The sequence below is a fragment of the Haematobia irritans genome, chromosome 2 (assembly GCF_050003625.1).
Source record: "Haematobia irritans isolate KBUSLIRL chromosome 2, ASM5000362v1, whole genome shotgun sequence".
Classification (NCBI taxonomy): domain Eukaryota; kingdom Metazoa; phylum Arthropoda; class Insecta; order Diptera; family Muscidae; genus Haematobia; species Haematobia irritans.
This window is the reverse complement of record NC_134398.1, coordinates 21,550,861-21,576,154: the sequence shown is the minus strand read 5'-3', so window position 1 is coordinate 21,576,154 and position 25,294 is coordinate 21,550,861. Positions and strand designations below refer to the sequence as shown.

The 25,294-nt window shown below is 28.4% G+C and overlaps 2 protein-coding genes across 2 annotated transcripts in view; one reads left to right on the top strand and one right to left on the bottom strand.

The window, feature by feature from the left end:
* The first annotated feature begins 731 nt into the window (after nucleotides 1-731).
* Nucleotides 732-6,030, top strand: LOC142223667 (uncharacterized). The gene is made up of 3 exons (XM_075293519.1): nucleotides 732-1,578; nucleotides 1,667-1,859; nucleotides 5,266-6,030. The coding sequence occupies exons 1-3, from the start codon at nucleotides 1,363-1,365 to the stop codon at nucleotides 5,592-5,594; spliced, it is 738 nt and encodes a 245-aa protein (XP_075149634.1). The 5' UTR covers nucleotides 732-1,362; the 3' UTR covers nucleotides 5,595-6,030.
* Nucleotides 6,031-6,822: 792 nt separating this feature from the next.
* The window catches only part of spi (spitz), a 67,705-nt gene continuing 49,233 nt past the window's right edge, over nucleotides 6,823-25,294 (bottom strand). Inside the window, exon 4 of the mRNA XM_075293517.1 lies at nucleotides 6,823-14,463. Within this exon, the coding sequence (XP_075149632.1) occupies nucleotides 13,050-13,838 (789 nt within the window). The 5' untranslated portion in view covers nucleotides 13,839-14,463 and the 3' untranslated portion in view covers nucleotides 6,823-13,049. The remainder of the gene's footprint in view (nucleotides 14,464-25,294) is intronic.

The window sequence follows — 25,294 nt, the reverse complement described above, 5'->3', positions numbered from 1 at the left end:
TTCTATAGAAATAAAATTTTGACAAAATTTTCTATAGAAATAAAATTTTGACAAAATTTTCTATAGAAATAAAATTCTGACAAAATTTTCTATAGAAATAAAGTTTTGACAAAATTTTCTATAGAAATAAAATTTTGACAAAATTTTCTATAGAAATAAAATTTTGACAAAATTTTCCATAGAAATCAAATTTTGACAAAATTTTCTATAGAAATCAAATTTTGACAAAATTTTCTATAAAAATAAACTTTAACAAAATTTTCTATAGAAACAAAATTTTGAGAAAATTTTCTATAGAAATAAATGTTTGAGAACATTTTCTATTTTTATAGAAAATTTTGACAAAATTTTCTATAAAAATAAAATTGTGACAAAACTTTCTATGGAAATAAAATTTTGACAAAATTTTCTATGGAAATAAAATTTTGACAACATTTTCTATGGAAATAAAATTTTGACAAAATTTTCTATGGAAATACAATTTTGACAAAATTTTCTATAGAAATAAAATTTTCAAACAATTTTCTATAAAATAAAAAAAAAATTACAAAATTTTCTATAGAAATAAAATTTTAACAAAATTTTCTGTAGAAATAAAATGTTGACAAAATTTTCTATAGAAATAAAATTTTAACAATATTTTCAATAGAAATAAAATTTAACAACATTTTGAAAAAAAATTTTTATAGAAATAAAATTTTGAGAAAATTTTCTATAGAATTAAATTTTGACAAAATTATCTATAGAATAGGATTTTGACATCATGTTTTGGTACAATTTTCTCCAAATTTCGATAGATTATTTTTGGCACGAGTGGTAACCGTGCTCCAGACGCCGAAGGCTGATTCGTGGCCGATTATCCATTTTTGGCCAAATACGCAGCTGAAGCCGATTCTTCGATCGAGCTCTAATAGACAGATAAAAGAAATAATAGATCACAAAACTTAAAACAAAAAAATTCAAATGTTAGTTTATATTTATTCTGGTGAAAAAACTTCTAAAACGAAACCACTATATTATAATTACCTTAGATGAAGCCATGTCTCTTTAGATATTCGAAACGAAATGAATTTTAGATAAGATGGTCGCGAATAGTATTCACGCAGGTTTGTGATCCGACAGACAAGTGGTACACACATTGAAATTAATCAGAGAATAGATAGCATGGGATGAGAAACTCCCTCAAAAAGTATTGACTACTATGGCGCTCGAGAACATGTCTTCCGAATAGCTTGTTACTTCATTCTCTCTCATGATCGATAAGAGGAAATGCCACCACCAGAAGTAGAATATCAAAATCAATCAGCGAATGATTAGTTACAATAGAATTTCCAAAACCATTAGATCAATTTTAAGGGCAATATGCGTCAGACGGGTAAAATAGTGATCAATAAAGTTGAAAAGACAAAAACACCCAAATCGGGTCCACAAGCTCCGACGAAGTTCCAAATAACTGAATTTTTTCTCGTTTCCATAAATCGTTTACTCATTGGATTCGTTACGATTTATATGTGTTGGATGTGTTTGCGATTAGAATTCCCAGATATACCTTTTCATGCTGTATTTTGCACCATTGGGGTAAGTCCAGAGGCGACAGATCAACACTTATGGCGTCATGCTTTTATGCATAATAATATCAGTTATTTTTATGGTGATTTTTCTTTAGTTTGTCTGTTTAATGTCGGAGGGTTTAATGGCTCATTATCGCGGAAATGCATGGACTAAACTTTGCAATCGTGTAGAGAAAACACAAACACATTGGATATTACAACTACTAAGTTCCATAATTGGTCTAGTGGGTGTAGGAATAAAAATCTGCATAGAAGATATTCATTTTCATACCACACATGGAGTTGTTGGTAAGTAATATACTTTCTAGTTTTTTTTAGAAAATTTTATAACGATTTTTTTATTTCTTTAGAAAATTGTGTCAAAATTTTATTTCTATAGAAAATTCTGTCAAAATTTTATTTCTATAGAAAATTTTGTCAAAATTTTATTTCTATAGACAATTTTGTAAACATTTCATTTTATTAGAAAATTTTGTCAAAAAAACATTTTTTTTATAGAAAATTTTGCCAAAATTTCATTTCTATAGAAAATTTTCTCAAAATTTTATATCTATATACGGTGCACTCGCGGTAACGTGAACTAATTAAAATCAAGCGAGTTCACGTTAGCGAACTTCAGCGACTTTTAGAACAAAACATAGCCATATTCGGAAGGTTTACACGCTCTAGCGTAATAGTCTTTTATTTTTGTTATTAGTAATGCAAATAAAAAGAAAATTTTGTAAAAATGCCATTTCTTTGGAAAATTTTGTCAAATTTTTTTATAGAAAATTTATTTCTTTAGAAAAATTTTTCAAAATTTTATTTCTATAGAAAATTTGGCAAAATTTTATTTCTTTAGAAAATTTTGTTAAAATTTGATTTCTTTAGAACATTTTGTCAAATCTTTATTTCTAGAAAATTTTGTCGAAATTTTATTTCTTTAGAAAATTTTGGCAACATTTTATTTCTATAGAAAATTTTATTTCTATAGAAAATTTTATTTCTTTAGAAAATTGTGACAACATTTTATTTCTTTAGAAAATTTTGTCAAAATTTTATTTCTTTAGAAAATTTTGTCAAAAAAAAAAAAAAAATTTTTCTATAGAAAATTTTATTTCTATGGAAAATGTCAAAATTTTATTTCTATATAAAATTTTGTGGAAATTTTATTTCTAAAGGTTGTCGAAATTTGATGTCTATAATTAGAAATAAATAAATTCTATATAGAGAATTTTATGAAAAATTCTATATACAGAATTTTACTTATAGAAAATTATGTCAAAATTGTATGCCTGTAGAAAAATTTTCAAAATTTTATGTCTGTAGAAAATTTTTCAAAATTTTATTTCTGTAGAAAATTTTGTGAAAATTTTATTTTCTATTTCTATAGAAAATTTTGTCAAAATGTTATTTCTATAGAAAATTTTTTCAAAATTTTATTTCTATAGAAAATTTTGTCAAAAATTTTTTTCTGTCCTCAAATTTGTCGATGTTTGATTTCTATAGAAAATTTTGTCAAAATTTTATTTCTATGGAAACTTTTTTCAAAATTTTATTTCTATAGAACATTTTGTAAAAATTTTGTCAAAATTTTATTTGTTTAGAAAATGTCAAAATTTTATTTCTATAGAAAATTTTGTCAAAAATTTTTTTCTGTGCTCAAATTTGTCGATGTTTGATTTCTAAGAAAATTTTGTCAAAATTTTATTTCTATAGAAAATTTTGTCAAAATTTTATTTCTATAGAAAATTTTGTCAAAATTCTATTTGTTCGTTTTGTTTGTTATTGTTGGCTTCTCTTCAATCGTTATTGTGGTTTTTTTTTTTGTTTTTTGATCTCAGCTTAAAGCCATGCATAGACTAAACTACAAGTGTAGCTTAACCAACAGAGGAAAAGTATGCTTGTCAAATTTATTTGGGCAAAGCCCTATAGACTGCAAGATGGTTGGATGTACAGCTGTTTCGGAATTACCACATTCCTCATCAGCATCCTCTACTTGCAGCAAAACTATCAACCAATTATCAGAATAAATTCGGGTAATTCACTCAACCCAACGTGAACTACACTTGAACCTCCCGAAAAAGGGTTTGATAGTCGGCTACTGCCTAAACAAATTTGCCAGCATATCTCTTTTCCTTTGCCAAACTCAAATCATCGATTTGTATGTATTTGGCTGGGTTTGTTTGTGAGCGTGCTTCCTCTATCTTCATTCGTTTTGTTTGTTATTGTTGGCTTCTCTTCAATCGTTATTGTTGTTTTTTTTTTTTGTTTTTTGATCTCAGCTTAAAGCCATGCATTGACTAAACTACAAGTGTAGCTTAACCAACAGAGGAAAAGTATGCTTGTCTTGCAGTCTATAGGGCTTTGCCCAAATAAATTTGACAAGCATACTTTTCCTCTGTTGGTTAAGCTACACTTGTAGTTTAGTCAATGCATGGCTTTAAGCTGAGATCAAAAAACAAAAAAAAACAACAATAAAATTCTATTTGTTTAGAAAATGTCAAAATTTTATTTCTATAGAAAATTTTGTCAAAAAATTTTTTCTGTGCTCAAATTTGTCGATGTTTGATTCCTAAGAAATTTTTTTCAAAATTTTATTTCTATAGAACATTTTGTAAAAATTTTATTTGTTTAGAAAATTTTGTCAAAATTCTATTTGTTTAGAAAATGTCAAAATTTTATTTCTATAGAAAATTTTGTCAAAAAATTTTTTCTGTGCTCAAATTTGTCGATGTTTGATTTCTATAGAAAATTTTGTCAAAATTTTATTTCTATGGATTTTTTTTTTCAAAATTTTATATCTATAGAAAATTTTGTAAATATTTTATTTGTTTAGAAAATTTTGTCAAAATTCTATTTCTTTAGAAAATTTTGTCAAAATTTTATTTCTATAGAAAATTTTGTCAAAAATTTTTTTCTATGCTCAAATTTGTCGATGTTTGATTTCCATATAAAATTTTGTCAAAATTCTATTTCTTTAGAAAATTTTGTCGAAATTTTATTTCTATAGAAAACTTTGTTAAAATTTTATTTCTATAGAAAATTTTGTCAAAAAAATTTTTTCTGTGGTCAGATTTGTCAAAATTTTATTTCTATAGAAAATTTTGTCAAAATTTTATTTGTTTAGAAAATTTTGTCAAAATTTTATTTCTATAGAAAATTTTGTAAAAATTTTATTTGTTTAGAAAATTTTGTCAAAATTCTATTTCTTTAGAAAATGTCAAAATTTTATTTCTATAGAAAATTTTGTCAAAATTTTATTTCTATAGAAAATTTTGTCAAAATTTTGTTTCTATAGAAAATTTTGTCAAAATTTTATTTCTATAGAAAGTTTTTTCAAAATTTTATTTCTGTGGTCAAATTTGTCGAAAATGTATTTCTATAGAAAATTTTGTCGAAATTTTATTTCCATAGAAATTTTTGTCAACATTTTTTTATAGAAAATTTTGTCGAAATTTTATTTCCAAACGGAAATATGTATAGTACATCTTAGTTAGAGATGAATATTTGGCAGTCTACTAAAACATCAAGAAAACTTCGCAATGGTAACGCTGCTATAGAGTATTTTGCTCTCTTCAAGCAGTTTATTTAATTAGGGGTTTTTATTCTAAATTGTAAATTTTGTAGAACTTCTAAAATTTCTTTAACTAAATTGATTATTGCTTCTAAAGTAAATTATATTTGTCAATCCTTATACTTTTTATACTTTCAGGACTAGTGGCATCCATTTTATTACTTCTAGGCTTAATGAGTGGTCTTAGTGCTTTATATGCCAACGAAATGAAAAATTGCCTACAACCACTTTTCAACAAAGCTTTTCATAATGTTTGGGGCCTTGTCACTTATACAGTAGTTATGTTTAGTATGTATACAGCATATGATACAGATATTTTTATAGAGCACTCATTGGATGCGGCAACTTATGATGATTTCAAATGGTTAATACAAATGTCCATAATGACTATATGGATGCTGACAATCTATGGTCCACTGTGGTGTTTAATTTATACAAAATTGTGGAATAATACCTGCTGCTGTTGAAGACATAAATAAAACAAAGACATGGACAATTTTGTTTAATAACATTTATTTAATTTGCTTTTAAATTTTAAGATTTTTGTTTGCAGAATTAAGTGCAATTTCTAAATAATATAACTTTTTTTGGGATAATATAAATAATACTTTATCGTATTTGTGTTGCAGTTGTATGTGGGGGGTTTTAAATTAAATAAAAATTTGAATCATAAAAAATAAAATTAGTCAAATTTTGAATAAAATGTCATAATTTTAGTATAAATAATGTAAAACTTAGATATAATTTGCAAGAAAGGCTTTATACCTTATTTAGAAATTTTTCCAAAAAAAAAAAAAACAAAAACATTAATTTTGTATACAAATCTATAATTCTTATGTAGTATTGTATTGTGTTTAGTTGATTTTCTAAATAAAGCACTTTAAAGGCATTATTCAATTTTAATAGATCTTTTAGAATTATCATTTTGATTCGTTTGCTATTATTTTAGGGTTAGTCCTGCTATTTCTGTAATTAAGAAAATGGAATTCTATGTTTTTTCTTTTTGTTTTTCTTATAAACCAGTCATATTTAATCATTATCACTTTCTTAATGAAATATTTGGTTTAGGATATTTGCTAATCTTAGGAATATACATACATTTCTCTTCTTTTTGTGATTGGCAAGAGTTGATTTCGAGAAATATTTTATAAATAGAAATAGATTTGAGTTTTCTAATAATAGATATTTTCAGTAAATTTCTATTATTAACAAAATGTTGTGCACTATATTTATTTTAGAGAAAACGATCCTATGTCGAACCAAAGCAGCAAATTTCTAAAAAACATCAAATATACATCAAGAAAAAATTGTTAGCAGTTTTAATTGATAAAACAACAAAGGGATAGTTGTCGCGTTGGGCTGAACTGGCATATATTTTTTTTTAACTCATTTAATTCGAAATAACCTTAATCTCGGTTCCAGGCTTTTTTGGACTCAGAGAACACTCATAGAAAAAGTCTGCTAAAAACACAAATCTGCTGTTATATTTTTGTACTTCTGGATCTAACCAACAACAATTATAAAATTTTTAGGTTTATATATTTTTCCCCAAAGCATATTTAAGAACCAAATGAGGTTTTTTTTTAAATATTTTTGCACTGTAATATATTTAGAAGCTCCTCAATTTGATAAATATTCAGATTTTTTGCCAAATGCTATATTTGTTTCAGACAAACTATAACATGTTTTAGTGTAATCGGGCTTAAAAAATAACAGACACTGTTTGTTATTTGACTGATTTCCCTATTTCAGCAGACGTTTTGCTGTTTTAGCAGACTTTTCTAAAATTTTTCATATGGTTGTCTAAACATGTTTTTTTTTTTTTATCGGGCTTAAAAAATAACAGAGAATGTTTGTTATTTGACTGATTTCCCTATTTCAGCAGACGTTTTGCTGTTTTAGCAGACTTTTCTAAAATGTTTCATATGGTTGTCTAAACATGTTTTTTTTATCGGGCTTAAAAAATAACAGAGAATGTTTGTTATTTGACTGATTTCCCTATTTCAGCAGACGTTTTGCTGTTTTAGCAGACTTTTCTAAAATTTTTCATATGGTTGTCTAAACATGTTTTTTTTTATACATAAAATGTTTTGTTCTGATTGATCCTGCTCTTCCGCTGTCCTCAGTTGACGCTCTCCATCCCCGATTTTATTCAATTGTTTTCAGCAGACAAAAATATATATACAGTAGAGCTCGACCGCAGCGTTTTTTTTTTAAACGATGTTCGGCAAAAAAAGCAGTAATCGACCGAAGCCGATTATTTTACTCAAATTTGTAATTAAAGAAATTTGGTGTTTTTTAGTTCAATATTAGAATATTTTTTTTTTAACAAATGCATAAATACAACAATAAAAGGTAACTCATTTGATATTCACCCATGTTCCGATATCCACTTCAATTCCACTTCCACTATTCACGTCAAATCCACGAACGTGAAAATTTGATGTTCTTAATTCCACGTTCTTTTTTGAAATTTTCTGTAACCAGCTGGGTTGCACAAATCACCCAAAAATTCACTAAGGCGTAAATCAAAATAAGTGGAATCAATAGACTTACACCCATATTCCGATATCCACTTCAATTCCACTTCCACTATTCACGTCAAATCCACGAACGTGAAAATTTGGTGTTCTTAATTCAACGCTCTTTTTGAACTTTTCTGTAACCAGCTGGGTTGCACAAATTACCCAAAAATTCACTAAGGCGGAAATCAAAATAAGTGGAATCAATAGACTTATTATAATTTATTAATTTTTTAATAAAAATGACGCAGTTTTAATAAAACTCGTGTATTAAATATAAAACATTTCAAATTTTTTACGCTAGTACTTTTTTTTAACCGGAAATACACCCATCTTGGACATAATTCAACTTTCACCAAGACTTTTGCAAGTGAATTGATTTCACGAAAATTCCGGTGAAAGTGGATTGTAGGACACGAAAATCGTGGAATTGATTCATTCACCTGGAAGTGGATTTGGGAACATGGGCATTATTATAATTTTTTTTAATTAAAAATGACGCAGTTTTAATAAAACTCATGTATTAAATATAAAACATTTCAAATTTTTTACGCGAGTACTTTTTTTAACCGGAAATTCAACCATCTTGGACATAATTCAACTTTCACCAAGACTTTTGTAAGTGAATAGATTTCACGAAAATTCTGGTGAAAGTGGATTGTAGGACACGAAAATCGTGGAATTGATTCACATTCACCTGGAAGTGGATTTGGGAACATGGGCAATTATATTGACAAAACAAGATTTTTCATATTTTTTTTTTACGTATTATTTGTACTGGGTGTTTTGACTGAGACAAATTCAACACATGGACAATCCAATATCAAATAAATTATTCAAAAAGCTTCGGTTTCGGTTAATCGGCCTTTTGACGCCGAAGACCGATTCGTGGCCGATTATCGATTTTTGGCCGAATGCCGAAGCCGATGCTTCGGTCGAGCTCTAATATACAGTTAATTTGAATCGGAAAATTGGTGCCTTATTAATACAACCAAAGAAAATTGGCAAAAACAGCAGAATGTCTGCAAAAATCTCTATTTCTTGTTTTTTGAAAAAAAAAACTCTGGATAACATTTTAAAAACTGCAAATTGTACGAATTTGTTGTTCGCTAGACCATGAAGAACAAAAATATAATAGCAGACGCAGACTTTTTTCTATGAGTGTAGATTCTATAGAAGAGGGATCAATACGCGACGCTAAACGATGTACGGTGAAACTTCTGAAAGGTGGGCGACACTCACAGTCGCCTCAATTTTGTCCACATTTGAGGGAGGTTCAAGTTTCAAGAGATGTCCGGTTTTTAGAGTGTCCGAGTTTGAGAGGTTTCACTCTAATTTCAAATTCATTCAATTTTGTGGTAATAACCAGAGAATGAAGCGGACCCATTTTTGTCGCCGGCGACTGACACTAAATGACCATGAAGAACAAAAATATAACAGCAGACACAGACTTTTTTCTATGAGTGTAGTTTCTATAGAAGAGTGATCAATACGCGCCGCTAAACGATGTACAGTGAAACTTCTGAAAGGTGGACGACACTCACAGTCGCCTCAATTTTGTCCACATTTTAGGGAGGTTCAAGTTTCGAGAGATGTCCAGTTTTTAGAGTGTCCGAGTTTGAGAGGTTTCACTGTAATTTCAAATTCATTCAATTTTGTGGTAATAACCAGAGAATGCCGGACGACCCATTTTTTGTCGGCGGAGACTGACACTAAATTTTTGCCTCCGACTTCGGCGGCGACTTGACGACTAAGCCGATATAACCCTGTAATGCCCTTATTTCATAAGGAAGCTTTTAGTAAAACACACCTTGAGACAACAAAAATAGGCAAAATAAAAAGAAAACTTATTTGAAACTCTTCAAGAGGCTTTGCAGCATATGCTGAATTTTACGGTATAAATTTTTCTTGCTTAGTTCTCTTGCTTTTGTGTCATTAACATGAAAATTTAATCAGCTGGCAAAAAATTTGGGGCATTAGAGGGATAAATTTGTCCATTCGGCGGCGGAAAATTAACCATTATAAAATCAATTTAAAAGTATTCGAATGGTAATGAGATTAGTTGTACAACCAGTTTTACCATCAAATTTACATTTCGTTAAAATTTTCTGAGCTAAATTTTTGCAAAACTTATATAGCAATTTGAAATTGATTTATTGTCGGTAGAAGGTTTAAAATTTTGGCAAAAATACGACAATTATTAATACATTTTTCTTATTTAAATCGATATTTTTGATTAATCGGCGGCTAATTTTGAGTCGAAATGAGTCGACATATTGGCGGCGGCGTCGACTGGTAAAAAATGGTCGACGGCGACTGTAATCAGCGGCGCGACTCGGCGGCTTCATTCTCTGGTAATAACTCTTGTAGATACTGAAACAAAATCTGCTGTTAACATAATTGGGAATGTCGATGTTGAACACCAAGTATCCAATTATGGGCTGGCATTAATTGGGTTAAATCATTTGGGGGAAAAAATGTCATGAAAAATCGTTTGCATATTTAGCCAAGAAAAATAAGTTTTTTTACGAATATTGGTATATATCGCAAAAAAAATCTGCTCATAAAAAAACTCTGCTAATAATAGCAAACATCAGGTGCTATTTTTCAGCAGGCAAATTGCTGTTTTTTTTATTATTTGATGTTAAGAATTCTAATTTACTGAAAATTACTGTTATTTCAACCTGGAAGAATGGACTAAAACAGCAGAAATTAATCAGTTTTTCTTCTTATTATTATTTTTTCTATTTGAATGTGTTTACATCTAAACTGATAATTTCTTTATTTTATTATTAATGTTGGCTGTTGGCACATGCATTCAGATTTTCTTTGTAGAATATATGCGTATGTCCTAGTATATTAGTTTTTATTATTAGTACTCATTCTCGACCCTTTCTACAGTCATTCCTATATTCTGAGGACGACACAAGGAGTGTCTCCTTGTCCAAGGGCAACAACATATTAACCGATTTTTCATGTTCTTTAAATTCAGCATTTGATATTGGACACAAATCGATGTAAGACCTATTAGCTGTCATCTAATTTTCATTTTCAATGGAAAGCTCTTGACCATGAGGTAGTGTACATTTAGTGCAACGCGCCGACTAGAGAAATAAATCGGGTTCAATCCCTGCTTTCAATACCATAACGATCTCATCACTCCCAACACAGAAAAAAATTTCACGAAAAATTTTCCAATTAAAATTTTAATTGAGTTTTAAAAAAAATTTTCAATTAAAAATTTAATTGAATCAACAAATTTTTTAATTGAAACAAAAATCAATCACAAAAATTAATTGGATCAATAAATTTTTAATTGACCTTCAATTAATTTTTTAATTGAATCAACAAATTTTTTAATTGAAACAAAAATCAATCACAAAAATTAATAGCATCAATTAATTTTTTAATTGGATCAATAAATTTTTAATTGACCTTCAATAATTTTTTTAATTGATACTATCATTTATGTGATTGAAGACATTTCAATTAAAAAATTAATTGGATCAATTTCGTGATTGAATCAGAAAAAAAAATTTTGTGTGTAGCTAATCCAGTTCCTTTCGAGGCTGAACTTCACAACCTCTTTATACATCCCATGTCCTTTTGATCATGCTATGGAAATTTCGGAAACTTAACTAGAGGTGGATCTCCGAATATGTCAACAAGACTACAAGGGGCAGGTTTCAGTCGTCTAGTTGGTTCTTCGGGGTGCCCCTACTCTGAAAGAAATGTGTAACTCGACACAGCAAAAAAAATGCAAAAACCAAGAAGTCTTCAGAAAAAAATGAAAGTCTTCGATGATGCTATAGAGATGATTTCGAAAACTCCACTAGAGACCTCCGAATTTTTACGAAAGGCTACAAGAAGCAGGATTCAGCTATCTATTTGGTTCAATTAACTTCGATGTGCCACTACACTCAATAAAATGTGTTATTTGGCCACAAAAAAAAAAAACCGAAAAAGTCTTCTGAAAAAGTGAAAGCTTTTGATGATGCTATCTATAGATACACCCAAAGAAATTTGTTAGTACACATAGCAGAAAACTCTGCGAAAACAGCAAAAAGTCTGCTGAAAAAGGGAAAGAAGTCACTGTTTTAGAGCTCGGTCCTAGAATCGGCATTCGGCCAAAAATCGATAATCAGTCTTCGGTGTCGGAAGGCCTATCAACCAACCGAAGCCCAAGCTTTTTAAATAATTTATTATTTAATAGGGTATAACTGAATTACTTTTTGTTGTTGTTTTTATGCCTCTGTACAATAATCTTTAAAATTTGTACAAAATTTCTTTGTTTCTTTAATTACAAATTTCAGGAAAATTATCGCCTTTGCCAAACATCGGGTTCGGTCGAGCTCTACACAGTTTGCTGAAACAACAAACATTGTCTGCTCTTTTTAGTCTCGCATAAACTAAAACAATTTTTTAGTTTGGCTGAAGCAAGCAAAGATGTTAAACTAGAGGCTATCGTAACTAAATAAAAACAATATATAAGGAATGTGTTTTGTATTCCAACAAACAAAATGTTTGTTGATCGGATTTAAGGAATATTTGAGGACAGATATATCCAAAAACCTATTTTTGGCCCTTAAATATTATTTGAACATTTTAAACCCAAAAACAGTTAAACAGTTAATTTTCTTTATTCACCAGACCCAAAATATATGAGCAGACACCGACTGCTGTTTTTAGCAGACTTTTTTTCTCTGAATGTATGATTTCTGAGACCCAACTGGAAAACTTTTAATTTGAGAGGAGGGGTACAGAGGACAGGTTTCACTATTCATTGGGTGTCTATTTGGTTCGAAAATGCCCAGTATGTCACTACACTAAAATAAATATGTTTATTGATACAACCAAAAATTGCAAAATAGAAATAGTTTGCTGAAAAAGTGATGAACAGACATGATGCTTTAGTTTGTCTAAAACAAGCACAGAGCACGACTTAGCGGAGTTTTGTACAACAATATTGACTACCTTTTGGGGGACTTTATCACCAAACACTACTGCCATTATAGAATGCTTGCTATGTTAGTAAGAATAATTCCGCCTTGGCAGAAAATTTGTTGTTGAAACTAAGCAGACGATGTTTGTTACTAGGTTAAGTTAGGTGGCAGCCCGATGTATCAGGCAGAATATTCAGTCCACATTGGTGAACTTCTCTCTTATCACTGAGGGACCTCCTTTTTATAGCTTTGTGTTTGTTACTAACAGCTTACTATCCACCATCCATCTGTTCAAAAAAAAAACAAATATATAATCAAAATAAGAACATTCCTTTAGACGATAAGCAAATACCCAATAAATCAAAATATCCAAAAAAAAAATCTCCCTTAGAACTTAATGTGTATCTTTCTGTTCTTCTAAACAATTCAGCACTATCTTCTTAAACCCTTTTTAGTCCTAAATTTTATTGAAACGCTTTATAGTCAAGCCCATGGGAAATGCTTCAATATGTTGCCTAAGCCAGGAAACATTGCCATCATTCATACCCATGGCTGATCCATTGTGTTGTTTACGATTTTCCAAAAGAAATTTCGAATCATTGAAATCTTTGGAAGAGCAACAATATTTATCTGAACAAAAGCGACAATTATTATACAAATAGGAGGGAGGTAGTGGTGATGATACGAATACATCACTACCATCATCCACGGCTAATTTTGCTGATTTTTGGTCATAACGTAAATACAGAGTTAGACAAACAAATAGCAGGAATAGCAAAATACATGTAGCTCCACTGGCAATACTGGCCTTTTCCAAAATCGGACGTGGTCTTTTCGGTTGATAGGATCCATCTAATTCTTTGTATTCACAACGTGGCCCCATAAAACCAATAGCACACTCACAATTGTACATTATGGAATCGCCAATTTTTACCGTAAAACAAGTGGCTTCGTTTAAACAATACCAAGCGTCATAATTGGCTGGACATTTAAAAGTCGGAAATGTTATATTAGGACGGCTAGTTGTGGTTGTAGTAGTGGTAGTTGTTGTGGTCGTTGTACGTTGTGTTGTGGTAACCGGAGTTTTAGTCGATGTAGGAGCGGCAATTGATGAAGGTCTTGGCTTGGGTAGAGATCGACTAGAACAAGCCAAAGTGGAAGGAGGAAAATGAACAAAGGAAAACATCAAAAAATATAGAAATAAATATCTAATTTTTTGAAAAATAAATTTCAGTATCGGATGCATTATTATTGACAAGTTAAAGTCTTATAATTGTTTTGAGGAATGTTTCAAAAATTTGTTATCTATGGGAAATTTGCCTAGTATAATATATTTTTCTTTTTCTTTAAGCCGATGTTGACGGCTATTTTATTCTATTCTATTTGGTTTGAGTTTGTTTGTTCAATAAATAATATTTTTTCTTTTAATTATTTAAATATTTGGTATATTTACTTGAGTATGTAATATTGTGATGTGTTAATTACTACGTATACAGAGTGTGTTGTTGTTGGGGGCTAATGTCAACTTAAATTATTCGAGAACAATTCAATCTTATCACAATAATAATTCTTAAAAAATAAAATCTTAAATAAATATCAATGGTCAAATAATTTAAAAATCTTCTTTCTAAATTCTATATATCAAGTTGGAATTTTTTCTCCAATAAAACTTAAACAATAAATGAAATCAATTGTGTTTTTTCGTTTTTTTTTTTTTTTTTGGAAACTTTTCGGGGAAATATATCACTTTCTTAATTGCTTCTTTAAGAAAGGCTTGTGATCTGGGTTCCAAATTTCCTCTTAGGTGTAGTTGCACACACCAAGTAACTAGGTTATTTTTTTTAAATCCTTAGGTTCCGTGAGATATTCTCCTGTGTGGGGGATTAAGAAAAAAAAATAGATAATTATTTTTCTAGAATAAATTTCCCACACTATGTGATGATGCAGTGATGTTACTGAAATTATATGAGTATAAAAGTATTTCAATTATATAATATGAATTCGATTCGTTAAGAAAGCTTAGTTTCAAAGCAATAAACACAAAAAAAATTAAAATGCATGATCAAAGTTAAAATTGACACAAGGTTCTATAGATCAACTACGGCATTTTGTATAGGAAACCGTCCATCATATCGGTTGAAACTTATATATTAACTGAACTAATACTTCTACAACAGAATTCTGGCATTAGAAAAGTTGTTGTACTCTGATTTACTGAACACAAATGTCCAAAATGGTTTCAATAAAAATGAAGGATTTTATATAGAATATCCCAGCAAAATAGTAGTGAAAATTTTCGTTTTGGATCCAAAAATGACGCTTGCCTGAATCGTTTGAACTCAAAATATTTTAAAAATTCAATAAAAAATATTAATTCTTACTCTGTTTTTAACCTATTTGAAACAACAACAAAAAGATAAAATTGCGACTAGCTTATTGTATTCGCCGTCGCGAAAAAAATATTTCGCCGATGGCAAATGCTATTTTTAAGAAAGTACAAGTATTTTTTTGAGCGACAAAGTAGTTTTCAAGAAAAATTCCTTTGGGTGATTATTGTCAAGAGCTCCTTTAAACTGAATTTTAAAGAACATAATGTTTTATTTGGAGTTGATAATTTAAATTTTCTTTTACTTTTTATATTCCATACCATAGTTTACTATAACCAGGGTTGGTAGAATTCTACCAAAAATGGTAGTTTTTTTACTGTTTGGTAGAAGGCATGGTACTTCATACATTTTTGACAACATTGTTTATAGAAATAAAATTTTTACAAAAGTTTCTATAGAAATAAAATTTCTACAAAATTTTCTATAGAAATAAAATTTTGACAAAATTTTCTATAGAAATAAAATTTTTACAAAATTTTCTATAGAAATAAAATTTTTACAAAATTTTCTATAGAAATAAAATTTTTACAAAATTTTCTATAGAAATAAAATTTTGAGAAAAATTTCTATAGAAATAAAATTTCGGATAAATTTTCTATAGAAATAAAATTTTGACAAAATTTCCTATAGAAATAAAATTTTGACAAAAATTTCCTATAGAAATAAAATTTTGACAAAAATTTCCTATAGAAATAAAATTTTGACCAAATAAAATTTCGAATAAGTTTTCTATAAAATAAAATTTTGACAAAATTTCCTATAGAAATAAAATTTTGACAAAACTTCCTATAGAAATAAAATTTTGACAAAATTTCCTATAGAAATGAAATTTTGACAAAATTTCCTATAGAAATGAAATTTTGACAAAATTTCCTATAGAAATGAAATTTTGACAAAATTTCCTATAGAAATGAAATTTTGACAAAATTTCCTATAGAAATGAAATTTTGACAAAATTTCCTATAGAAATGAAATTTTGACAAAATTTCCTATAGAAATGAAATTTTGACAAAATTTCCTATAGAAATGAAATTTTGACAAAATTTCCTATAGAAATGAAATTTTGACAAAATTTCCTATAGAAATGAAATTTTGACAAAATTTCCTATAGAAATAAAATTTTGACAAAATTTCCTATAGAAATGAAATTTTGACAAAATTTCCTACAGAAATCAAATTTTGACAAAATTTCCTACAGAAATCAAATTTTGACAAAATTTCCTATAGAAATGAATTTTTGACAAAATTTCCTATAGAAATAAAATTTTTAAAAAATTTTCTATAAAAAAAAAAAATTGAGAAAAATTTTTATAGAAATAAAATTTTGACAAAATTTTCTATAGAAATAAAATTTTGAGAAAATTTTCTATAGAAATAAAATTTTTACAAAAATGTTGGAAGATTTTTTTTGTCTCAAGTTTCAACCGTGATTGGAAGCGTAATATAGAATCACATACATTTTTGACTCTGGCTTTTACCAAATCGAGATTTTCTTTCCGCATGAACTTGTCTGTTTTGCCAAATTTGTAAAAGACTATTAGCTAGTAACTTGGTTAAAGACGTTCTCAAAATATTAAAATATTTCGTCAAAACTATTGTACCATAAATATCGGCTCAAAACTGTACACCCAAAGAAATTTGTTAGTAGGGACAGCAGAAAAGTCTGCTAAAACAGCAGAAAGTCTGCTGAAAAAGGGACAGCAGTCATTGTTTGCTGAAATAGCAAACATTTCCTGCTATTTTTGAAGCTCGATTACACTGAAACATGTTTTATTTTGGCTAAAACAAATAAAAATGTCAACTTAGGAGCTATCCTAACATAATTAACACAATATTTTATGAATATCTATAGTATTTGACAAAAATCTGAATATTTATCGAATTGAGGCATAACAGCAAACAAAATGTTTGCTGATCGTATTTAGGAGCTTGTAAATATATTACAGTGCAAAAATATACCAAAAACTACTTTTGGTTCTTAAATAGGCTTTGAGGAAAATTTTATAACCTAAAAATTTTATAAATTGTTGTTCATTACGCCCCTGAAGTACAAAAATATAACAGCAGACATCGACTGCTGTTTTTAGCAGACTTTTTTCTATGAGTGTATACACAAAACGTTACTAAATCATTCGCGGAGGTACTACGGTATTGACCAGGGTGAAAAAGTATTGAAAAAATACTATAATACTGCATTTTCCCATCCCTGCTACAAACTATCGCTATGGGTATATTTACACACTCAGTACATGTCAAGGAGTTTCTCCTTGTTCTAGAATTGTTATTGCAGATCTCACATCCCCCATACATCTACGGGGGAGATTGTTCCAGTACTGAAACCAGGAAAGCAGGCACAGATTGGAAATAATATTGCCATCGATTTGTATTGAAGAGTTTATTGTTGTTTTCTTTTCTTGTAAAAAATGCGTCCTTTTTTTGCATTTTGCCCGAAGAATTTACTTTTTAAGTTCTTTTCTAAAAAAAAAATAGGCAAAAGTGCGAAAAGGCTTTGAATTGTGTTGTGAAAATAGTGCCACGCCTAAAGGCAAATTGCGGGTATTTTCAGCACTGTTGACAAAAGAGAGTGCTGCGTTTGCTCCTTTGAATTATTTTCTGCCCACCGAAATGATGGCATTTTTTTAGGTTGCTGGCTGACAACATTTTAAAAATGCGCATTCTGTGAAGGCAAACCACTTCTTTCCGAAAAGAAAACACCATATAACTAATTACAAACGTATATGAACCAAATTTTGCATGATTGTTAGAGAGCATATCATCACGTACCAAATTTTAATAGAATCGGAAGAATTTTGTTCTTCTAAAAGACTCCGGAAGTCAAATCTGGTCAAATACATAATTACGGACTGATATGAATTTCAACCGAATCGGATGAAATTTGATCTCCCGAGAGGCTGCGGAGGTTGGTTTTTATGGACCGATATGGACCAATTATTGCATATGATGGTTGTTAGAGGGCGTATACCTACACCAATTTCAATCGAATCGAATGAAATTTGCTCTTCCAAGAGGTACGTAAATTAAACCTGGAGGTCGGTATATATGGGGGCTATACCTAAAAGCAGCGTTACCGTTGTGACACTTTTTTGGCCAATGCCACTTTTTTGGCCACTAAATGTGATACTTTTTATGATTTTGTGTCACTTTTCCAAAAGTTTAAATTTTATGAGGAGTTAGCATCGTAAGAAGATACGTTTTTCAGAAAACTGAATATTGTTCACCAACGATAAATATCTATTTTCCAGTAATTCTTATTATACGTGAACCGATATAAGTCAATTTACGTTGGTAAAGCGTAATCTGAATAAATGTCAAATTTATTGTAGTGGTTTGAAGCTTATTTCAGTTAGTTAATTTTGTGCAAGTGTAAGTTGTGCTAAAAGTTGATTTCATTCTAACCAACGAATTGCAAAAGAAGTCACATGTATTTTCCCAAATGGATATGTAGTGAAGCGCTATTAAATACAGTTCCAATGATAATGATGAACATTTTTTTATGTTTGGATTCCATGAAAGCTGAGTTGAAAGAAAAAAAAAAACTTTGAAATCACTCTTGGAGACTGATAGTACTAGATCGACAGACTATATTTCTGAAATTGATGAAAATGTAACGAGCTTCCAAAGGTAGAATATTTTCTAAAAACTACAGTAAATTGGTATAAATGGGTTAGGCAAAACAAGAAAACAAAAAGACCTATTTGCATTGATTTAATAAATCTAATAATACATAAGTTAATAAATATAATATGCCACTACTTTTCAAAAATAATTGTGCCACTTTTTTCGACAGTTGCCACTTTTTGGAAATTCCCAACGGTAACACTGCCTAAAAGTGGTCAGCCCGATCTACATCAATAATTGGTATTTGTGCCTAGTTTTTTCGACAGTTGCCACTTTTTGGAAATTCCCAACGGTAACACTGCCTAAAAGTGGTCAGCCCGATCTACATCAATAATTGGTATTTGTGCCTAGTTTCAAGGTGAAGGGTATAAAAAAAAACAGAGGAAAATACTGATCCTGTTCTCGGAGTCCGTCCACCGCCCATATCACCGGAGGAAAGAGACCTCCCATGGCAGACTAGGGTAGTTTTAGCCCAGTTAAGATCAGGCAAGTGCAGTCGCCTCAATTCCTATTTATCAGTGATTGATAACAGCGTAGCTGACGTATGTTTAATTTGCAACCAAGGGCCACACGACACGCGTCATCTTTTCTCTTGCCCAGCTAAACCAACCGGACTTACCGCCAGGTCACTCTGGACGCAACCCACCTTAGTCGCAGAGTTCATCGATCTGGCCACAAGTTGAAGTACCAAAGCGTATAACATAAAAATGGATGAAATCACAATAAACTGTTACAACAACTGATCTCTGATACTGATCCCTCTAAATTGATCTGCAAACTTTCAAATGTAAAAAAAAAACACACTAGCGAACATTTGTTCTTACTTTTCCTTCTATCATTAGTCATGGTTTGTTTGTTAGGATTTGAAAGGATTATTATTCATAAATATGGATATTTATTCATGGGCGAAATTCTGTTCACTTTATGTTAAATTCACGTTTTTTTATATTAGCTAAACTAGAAACATCATAAAATCATCAAAAAAATATGTCTAAATATTTTTAAATGTTGTCTTATAACATGGAAACCAAAACATCATTCTGTAGTGACTTTTTCGTTTATACTTCAAGTATGTGTATACCATTATTTTCTCTCTAAGAGAATTACATACACTTTAATACACAAATGATTATATTATTGATTAAATCGTTGTATTCCGTTGATTATCCTAGCTCATCAAAGCTGGCTGTGATATGCGTTGAAAATCCATATCACAACCACTTGATGAGGCTTAGATAAGCAACATTTTCATAATATTCAAATATAATGAAAATATTTCTTTTATAAAAAGTATTGTATTGTATTTAAAAGTTTATATTGGAATTAAAAAATTTTCTTTCTTTTATTTTTTCACATTTATTTATAAAAAAGTGCAAAAAGTAAATAATTTTTTTTTGTATTTTTCTGTTTATTTATTTTTTTTTTAATAAAAATAAAAAAGTGCAAAAAGTAAATAATTTTTTTTTTTTATTTTTCTGTTTATTTTTTTCTGTATTTTTAAAATATTATTAAAATTTCTTTTTATTATTATTAATTTTTTTTCACATTTATTTCATAAAAAGTGTCATTATTTTTATATGTATCACTTAAACTCAATTTGGTTTTCTTTAATTTTGGTCGTTTTTATTACAGGTCTAAGCTCATCAAAGCTGGCTGTGATATGCAATTTTCAAAAAAGCACAAATCGAACTTTTCAAAAATCAAAGTCAATTTTAAGCATTTCACAACCACTTTGTGAGGCCAAGACAAGCACTCATTATCAATTTTGTTGTTGTTTTTTTTTTTTTTATTTTTTTGTTCATCTTTGGCGGCATAATATGTAGAATTCATTATAGGCAAACTGGTGGTTCACTGTGTAGAATTTCTAATGAATGATATTGTAGAAAGGTTACACAAAAATTCGTAACTCTTGCCCAAGAAATCCATAAACAAATCACTCAATCTTAAAAAACACTGGATGGAATTCACGTTTATAAAATAAAATTTACTATTATTTTGTTTAGATTATTATTAAGACAATTAATAGGTGACGACCACACTGTAAACTATATTGTATGTTCCGTTGTTATTTCTATTATCTTTTGTGGATTTTTTTTACATTGAATTATACTATGTATGACTCGATGACCATAGACATAGATGATGATTTTTTTTTAAAGAAATGTGACGCTCCTCAAAGCTGGCTGTGATATGAATATTAAAAAAGTTTTCACAAAACTGAGGTACTTTTTTATTTTATAAAGAAAAGAGAAAACATTTCGCAACCACTTTGAAGAATGCCACAATTCTTTCTTTATACATACACGAACACACGAACACACCGTCACTTAAAACTCAGATCTGCAAGTAATAGCTGCTGAGCATATAAATCCCTGTATTACTCGAAATTCCAATAGGTTTTTCAATAAATTCCGAAGACACATTTGGTTATTGATATACAAAATTTCTGCTCGCCGCCACTAATACATTTAATCGAAGAATTCCAATACTAGGGGCCATCTACAGCACACTCTTAGCTTATAAACAAAATTAATTACGCCGTCAGTAATCATAATTATTATGCTCCTGCAATTCGTTCTATGTTTGAGATAAGAAAAAGAAATTTTTTCGCACCATACTTTGTTTCAATCGAGATCAATGAACGTACATAATTTTTATTATGCTTAAATCTAACATATGAACGGACGATATTGGTCAAAGGTGCCGAGGTTGTTGTACACATTTTTATTTTGTTTATAAATTGTTTCTACGTTTTTGTAAAAAACAAATATCTTTTTTAAATTCTCAGAACAAACTGACGCAACTCATCATGCGATTTCCAAAATACGGGTAAATAACTTAATAAATAAACTTAAATTGACATGTGAGGAATTTCCAGAGTTAGTGATCTATATAAAGAAATTTTTTGATTGAATTATTATTACTAGTAGCTGGTCAGAATTTTAAGTTTTATTTTTCAAACATTAGGTCACTAGTGGAAGAGGTCTCTTGTCATTGACCTAAACATGGAATCGGGCAGAACTCAGTGATAAGAGAGAAGTTCACCACTGTGGTACCACAATGGTCAGAATAGTTAAGTGAACCTGAAATAACGGGCTCCACTTACCAAAACACTACGAAACAAAAAATCTTATGTTGTCAATAATTTTATCAAAATTTCATTTTATAGAAAATTTTTGCAAAATTTTATTTCTATAGAAAATTTTTGCAAAATTTTATTTCTATAGAAAATTTTTGCAAATTTTGTTTTTGGAGATAATTTTTGCAAAATTTTATTTCTATAGAAAATGTTGTCAAAATTGCATTTCTATAATTTTTGCAAAATTTTATTTCTATAGAAAATTTTTTTCAAAATTTTATGTCTATAGAAAATTTTTGCAAAATTTTATTTCTTTAAAAAAAAAACTTTTGCAAGATTTTATTTCTATAGAAAATTTTTGCAAAATTTTATTTCTATAAAAAAATTTCCAAAATTTTATTTCCATAGAAAATTTTTGAAAATTTTATTTCTATAGAAAATTTTGTAAACATTTTATTTCTATAGAAAATTTTTTGCAAAATTTTATTTTTTGCAAAATTTTTGCAAAATTTTATTTATATAGAAAATTTTTGCAAAATTTTATTTCTATAGAACATTTTTGCAAAATTTTATTTCTATATAAAATGTTGTCAAAATTTTATTTCTATAGAAAATGTTGGCAAAATTTTATTTTTATAGAAAATTTTTGAAAAATATTATTTCTATAGAAAATTTTTGAAAAATATTATTTCTATAGAAAATTTTTGCAAAATTTTATTTCTATAGAAAATTTTTGCAAAATTTTATTTCTATAGAAAATGTTTGCAAAATTTTATATCTATTTATATCTATATTTGCAAAATTTTATTTCCATAGAAAATTTTTGAATATTTTATTTCTATAGAAAATTTTGTCAACATTTTATTTCTATAGAAAATTTTTTGCAAAATTTTATTTTTTGCAAAATTTTTGCAATATTTTATTTATATAGAAAATTTTTGCAAAATTTTATTTCTATAGAACATTTTTGCAAAATTTTATTTCTATATAAAATGTTGTCAAAATTTTATTTCTATAGAAAATGTTGGCAAAATTTTATTTTTATAGAAAATTTTTGAAAAATATTATTTCTATAGAAAATTTTTGCAAAATTTTATTTCTATAGAAAATGTTTGCAAAATTTTATATCTATAGAAAATTTTTGTTTTTTTTTTTTTTTTTGAGATAATTTTTGAAAAATTTTATTTCTATAGAAAATGTTGTCAAAACTGCATTTCTATAATTTTTGCAAAATTTTATTTCTATAGAAAATGTTGTCAAAATTGCATTTCTATAATTTTTGCACAATTTTATTTCTATAGAAATTTTTTTTCAAAATTTTATTTCTATAGAAAATGTTTGCAAAATTTTATTTCTTTAAAAAAAACTTTTGCAAAGATTTTATTTCTATAGAAAATTTTTGCAAAATTTTATTTCTATAAAAAAAATTGCAAAATTTTATTTCCATAGAAAATTTTTGGAAAATTTTATTTCTATAGAAAATTTTTGGAAAATTTTATTTCTATAGAAAATTTTGTCAACATTTAATGTCTATAGAAAACTTTTTGCAAAATTTTATTTCTATAGAAAATTTTTGCAAAATTTTATTTCTATAGAAAATTGTTGCAAAATTTTATTTCTATATAAAATGTTGTCAAAATTTTATTTCCGTAGAAAATTTTGTCAAAATTTCATTTCTATAGAAAATTTTTGGAAAATTCTATTTCTAAAGAAAATTTTTGCAAAATGTTATTTCTATAGAAATTTTTTTGCAAAATTTTATATCTATAGAAAATGTTTGCAAAATTTTATTTCTATAGAAATTTTTTGCAAAATTGTATTTCTTAGAAAAGTTTGTAAAAATTTTATTTCTTAGAAAAGTTTGTCAAAATTTTATTTCTTAGAAAAGTTTGTCAAAATTTCATTTCTTAGAAAATTTTGTCAAAATTTTATATTTCTAAAGAAAATTTTCTCGAAAGTTTATTGCTATAGAAAATTTCTGGAGTACCTCTCTTAGTTGGAGAGGAATATTTTGCAAAATCTACCAAAACATCAAGAATTCTACCAAACAGTAAAAATTCAGATTTATAGAATTCTACCAACTGTGGCAACCGAGCTGCCGAGCGAGTTAGAGATATTTTTCTATTTCGTTCTACGCTTTAATTTGAAATATGGAAAGAAGATAAAATGAGGATATTTTTGGCGTTTTTCCTAGTCCGCATTACAGTCTTACACAGTTGCTCTATAAAATGAAGGTCATATACACAGAAACCGACCTTTTTCCAATTTGAAAAGAATTAAAAAAAATTAATTTATTACAAAATTTTATATTAAATCAATCAATCACAAAATTAACTATATCAAATAATTTTTTATTTGGATCAATTTATTTTTTTTATTTGGATTTATCTTTTCTGTGCTTGAAGATATTTCAATTAAAAATTAATTGTATCAATTAATTTCGTTGTTGGGGAAAAATATTTTTTTGTGTATCGTCAGAGATGAAATTATTAAACGCAGGAATTCATTTAAATGGGAGAAGATGATTCCTCTCACCCCTCCTCTCATAAATTGGTAATGGAAAATATGTATAACGACTTAAATAAAATTCTGTTCCCCAGTGCATAATTATTAAAAAAATATATATAATAAAATATGAGAGATATATGTTATACCCTCTCTGAAAATAATCAATCCAGACTAAAAAAACCTAAATAGTTGACGCCAATATGTAAATAAAATTCAATTAAAAAAATCTTAGCGCCACTTTTTTTTCCTAAAATGGAACACAACAGTCCCTCGAAATTCAGCATTTACCAATCTTTATCTGTTCAAATATCACAGAGGCGTCAAATATTACGACAATAATGTGATGATGATGGTCACCACTCATAAATTCAATTGGTGCTGATGTGTGAAATGTAACAACAACAAGGCAAATAAAGAAAAAATCTTCTTTTAATGGTGGATTAATAATGCGATCGAAAATCTCGAATTGCCGCCAACAAAAAAGACAAATAATAAAGTTCAGCTACAATGTTAAATGTGATATCGCTCACAACAACTTGGCGTCAATAAAACTGGCGGCAGTTGGTCAATTTTTGAATGATGGAAAGAGATACAAATATACCAACAGTAACCACCCGGGAAGTTCATTCTCATCCTCGAACATATCTTCATGCATACAGGGAGAGCGAGAGTGAGTGAGTGACAAGGTGAATAACCAAATAATTAAATTAACAAGGAGGCCAAACACAAAGATGTGCCGAATTAAACAAGTGGATGATTATTATGCAGGTCGGTGGTGATACTTCAACACAAACGAAGTTAAAAACCAAGAGAATGGACATTGTAATATGTTTATTCCTCGGGTTGAATTACAACTAGTGAGAATTTTTTGGCAACTATTGCACCGTGAAAATGAATGAACAAATTATGGCTATGATAAGTTTCATCGTTAGGACTTCGCCCATTGACCTCAATATTCCTAGATCATCTTTGATTAGTTTATATAATATTCTTAATAGAAATGCCACAATTATGTTCTGATGGAGAGGTCCTCTGTTTAGCTGTGTTAACAGGAACCAACCTAACCATTGATGACTTCTAAAAACTTTG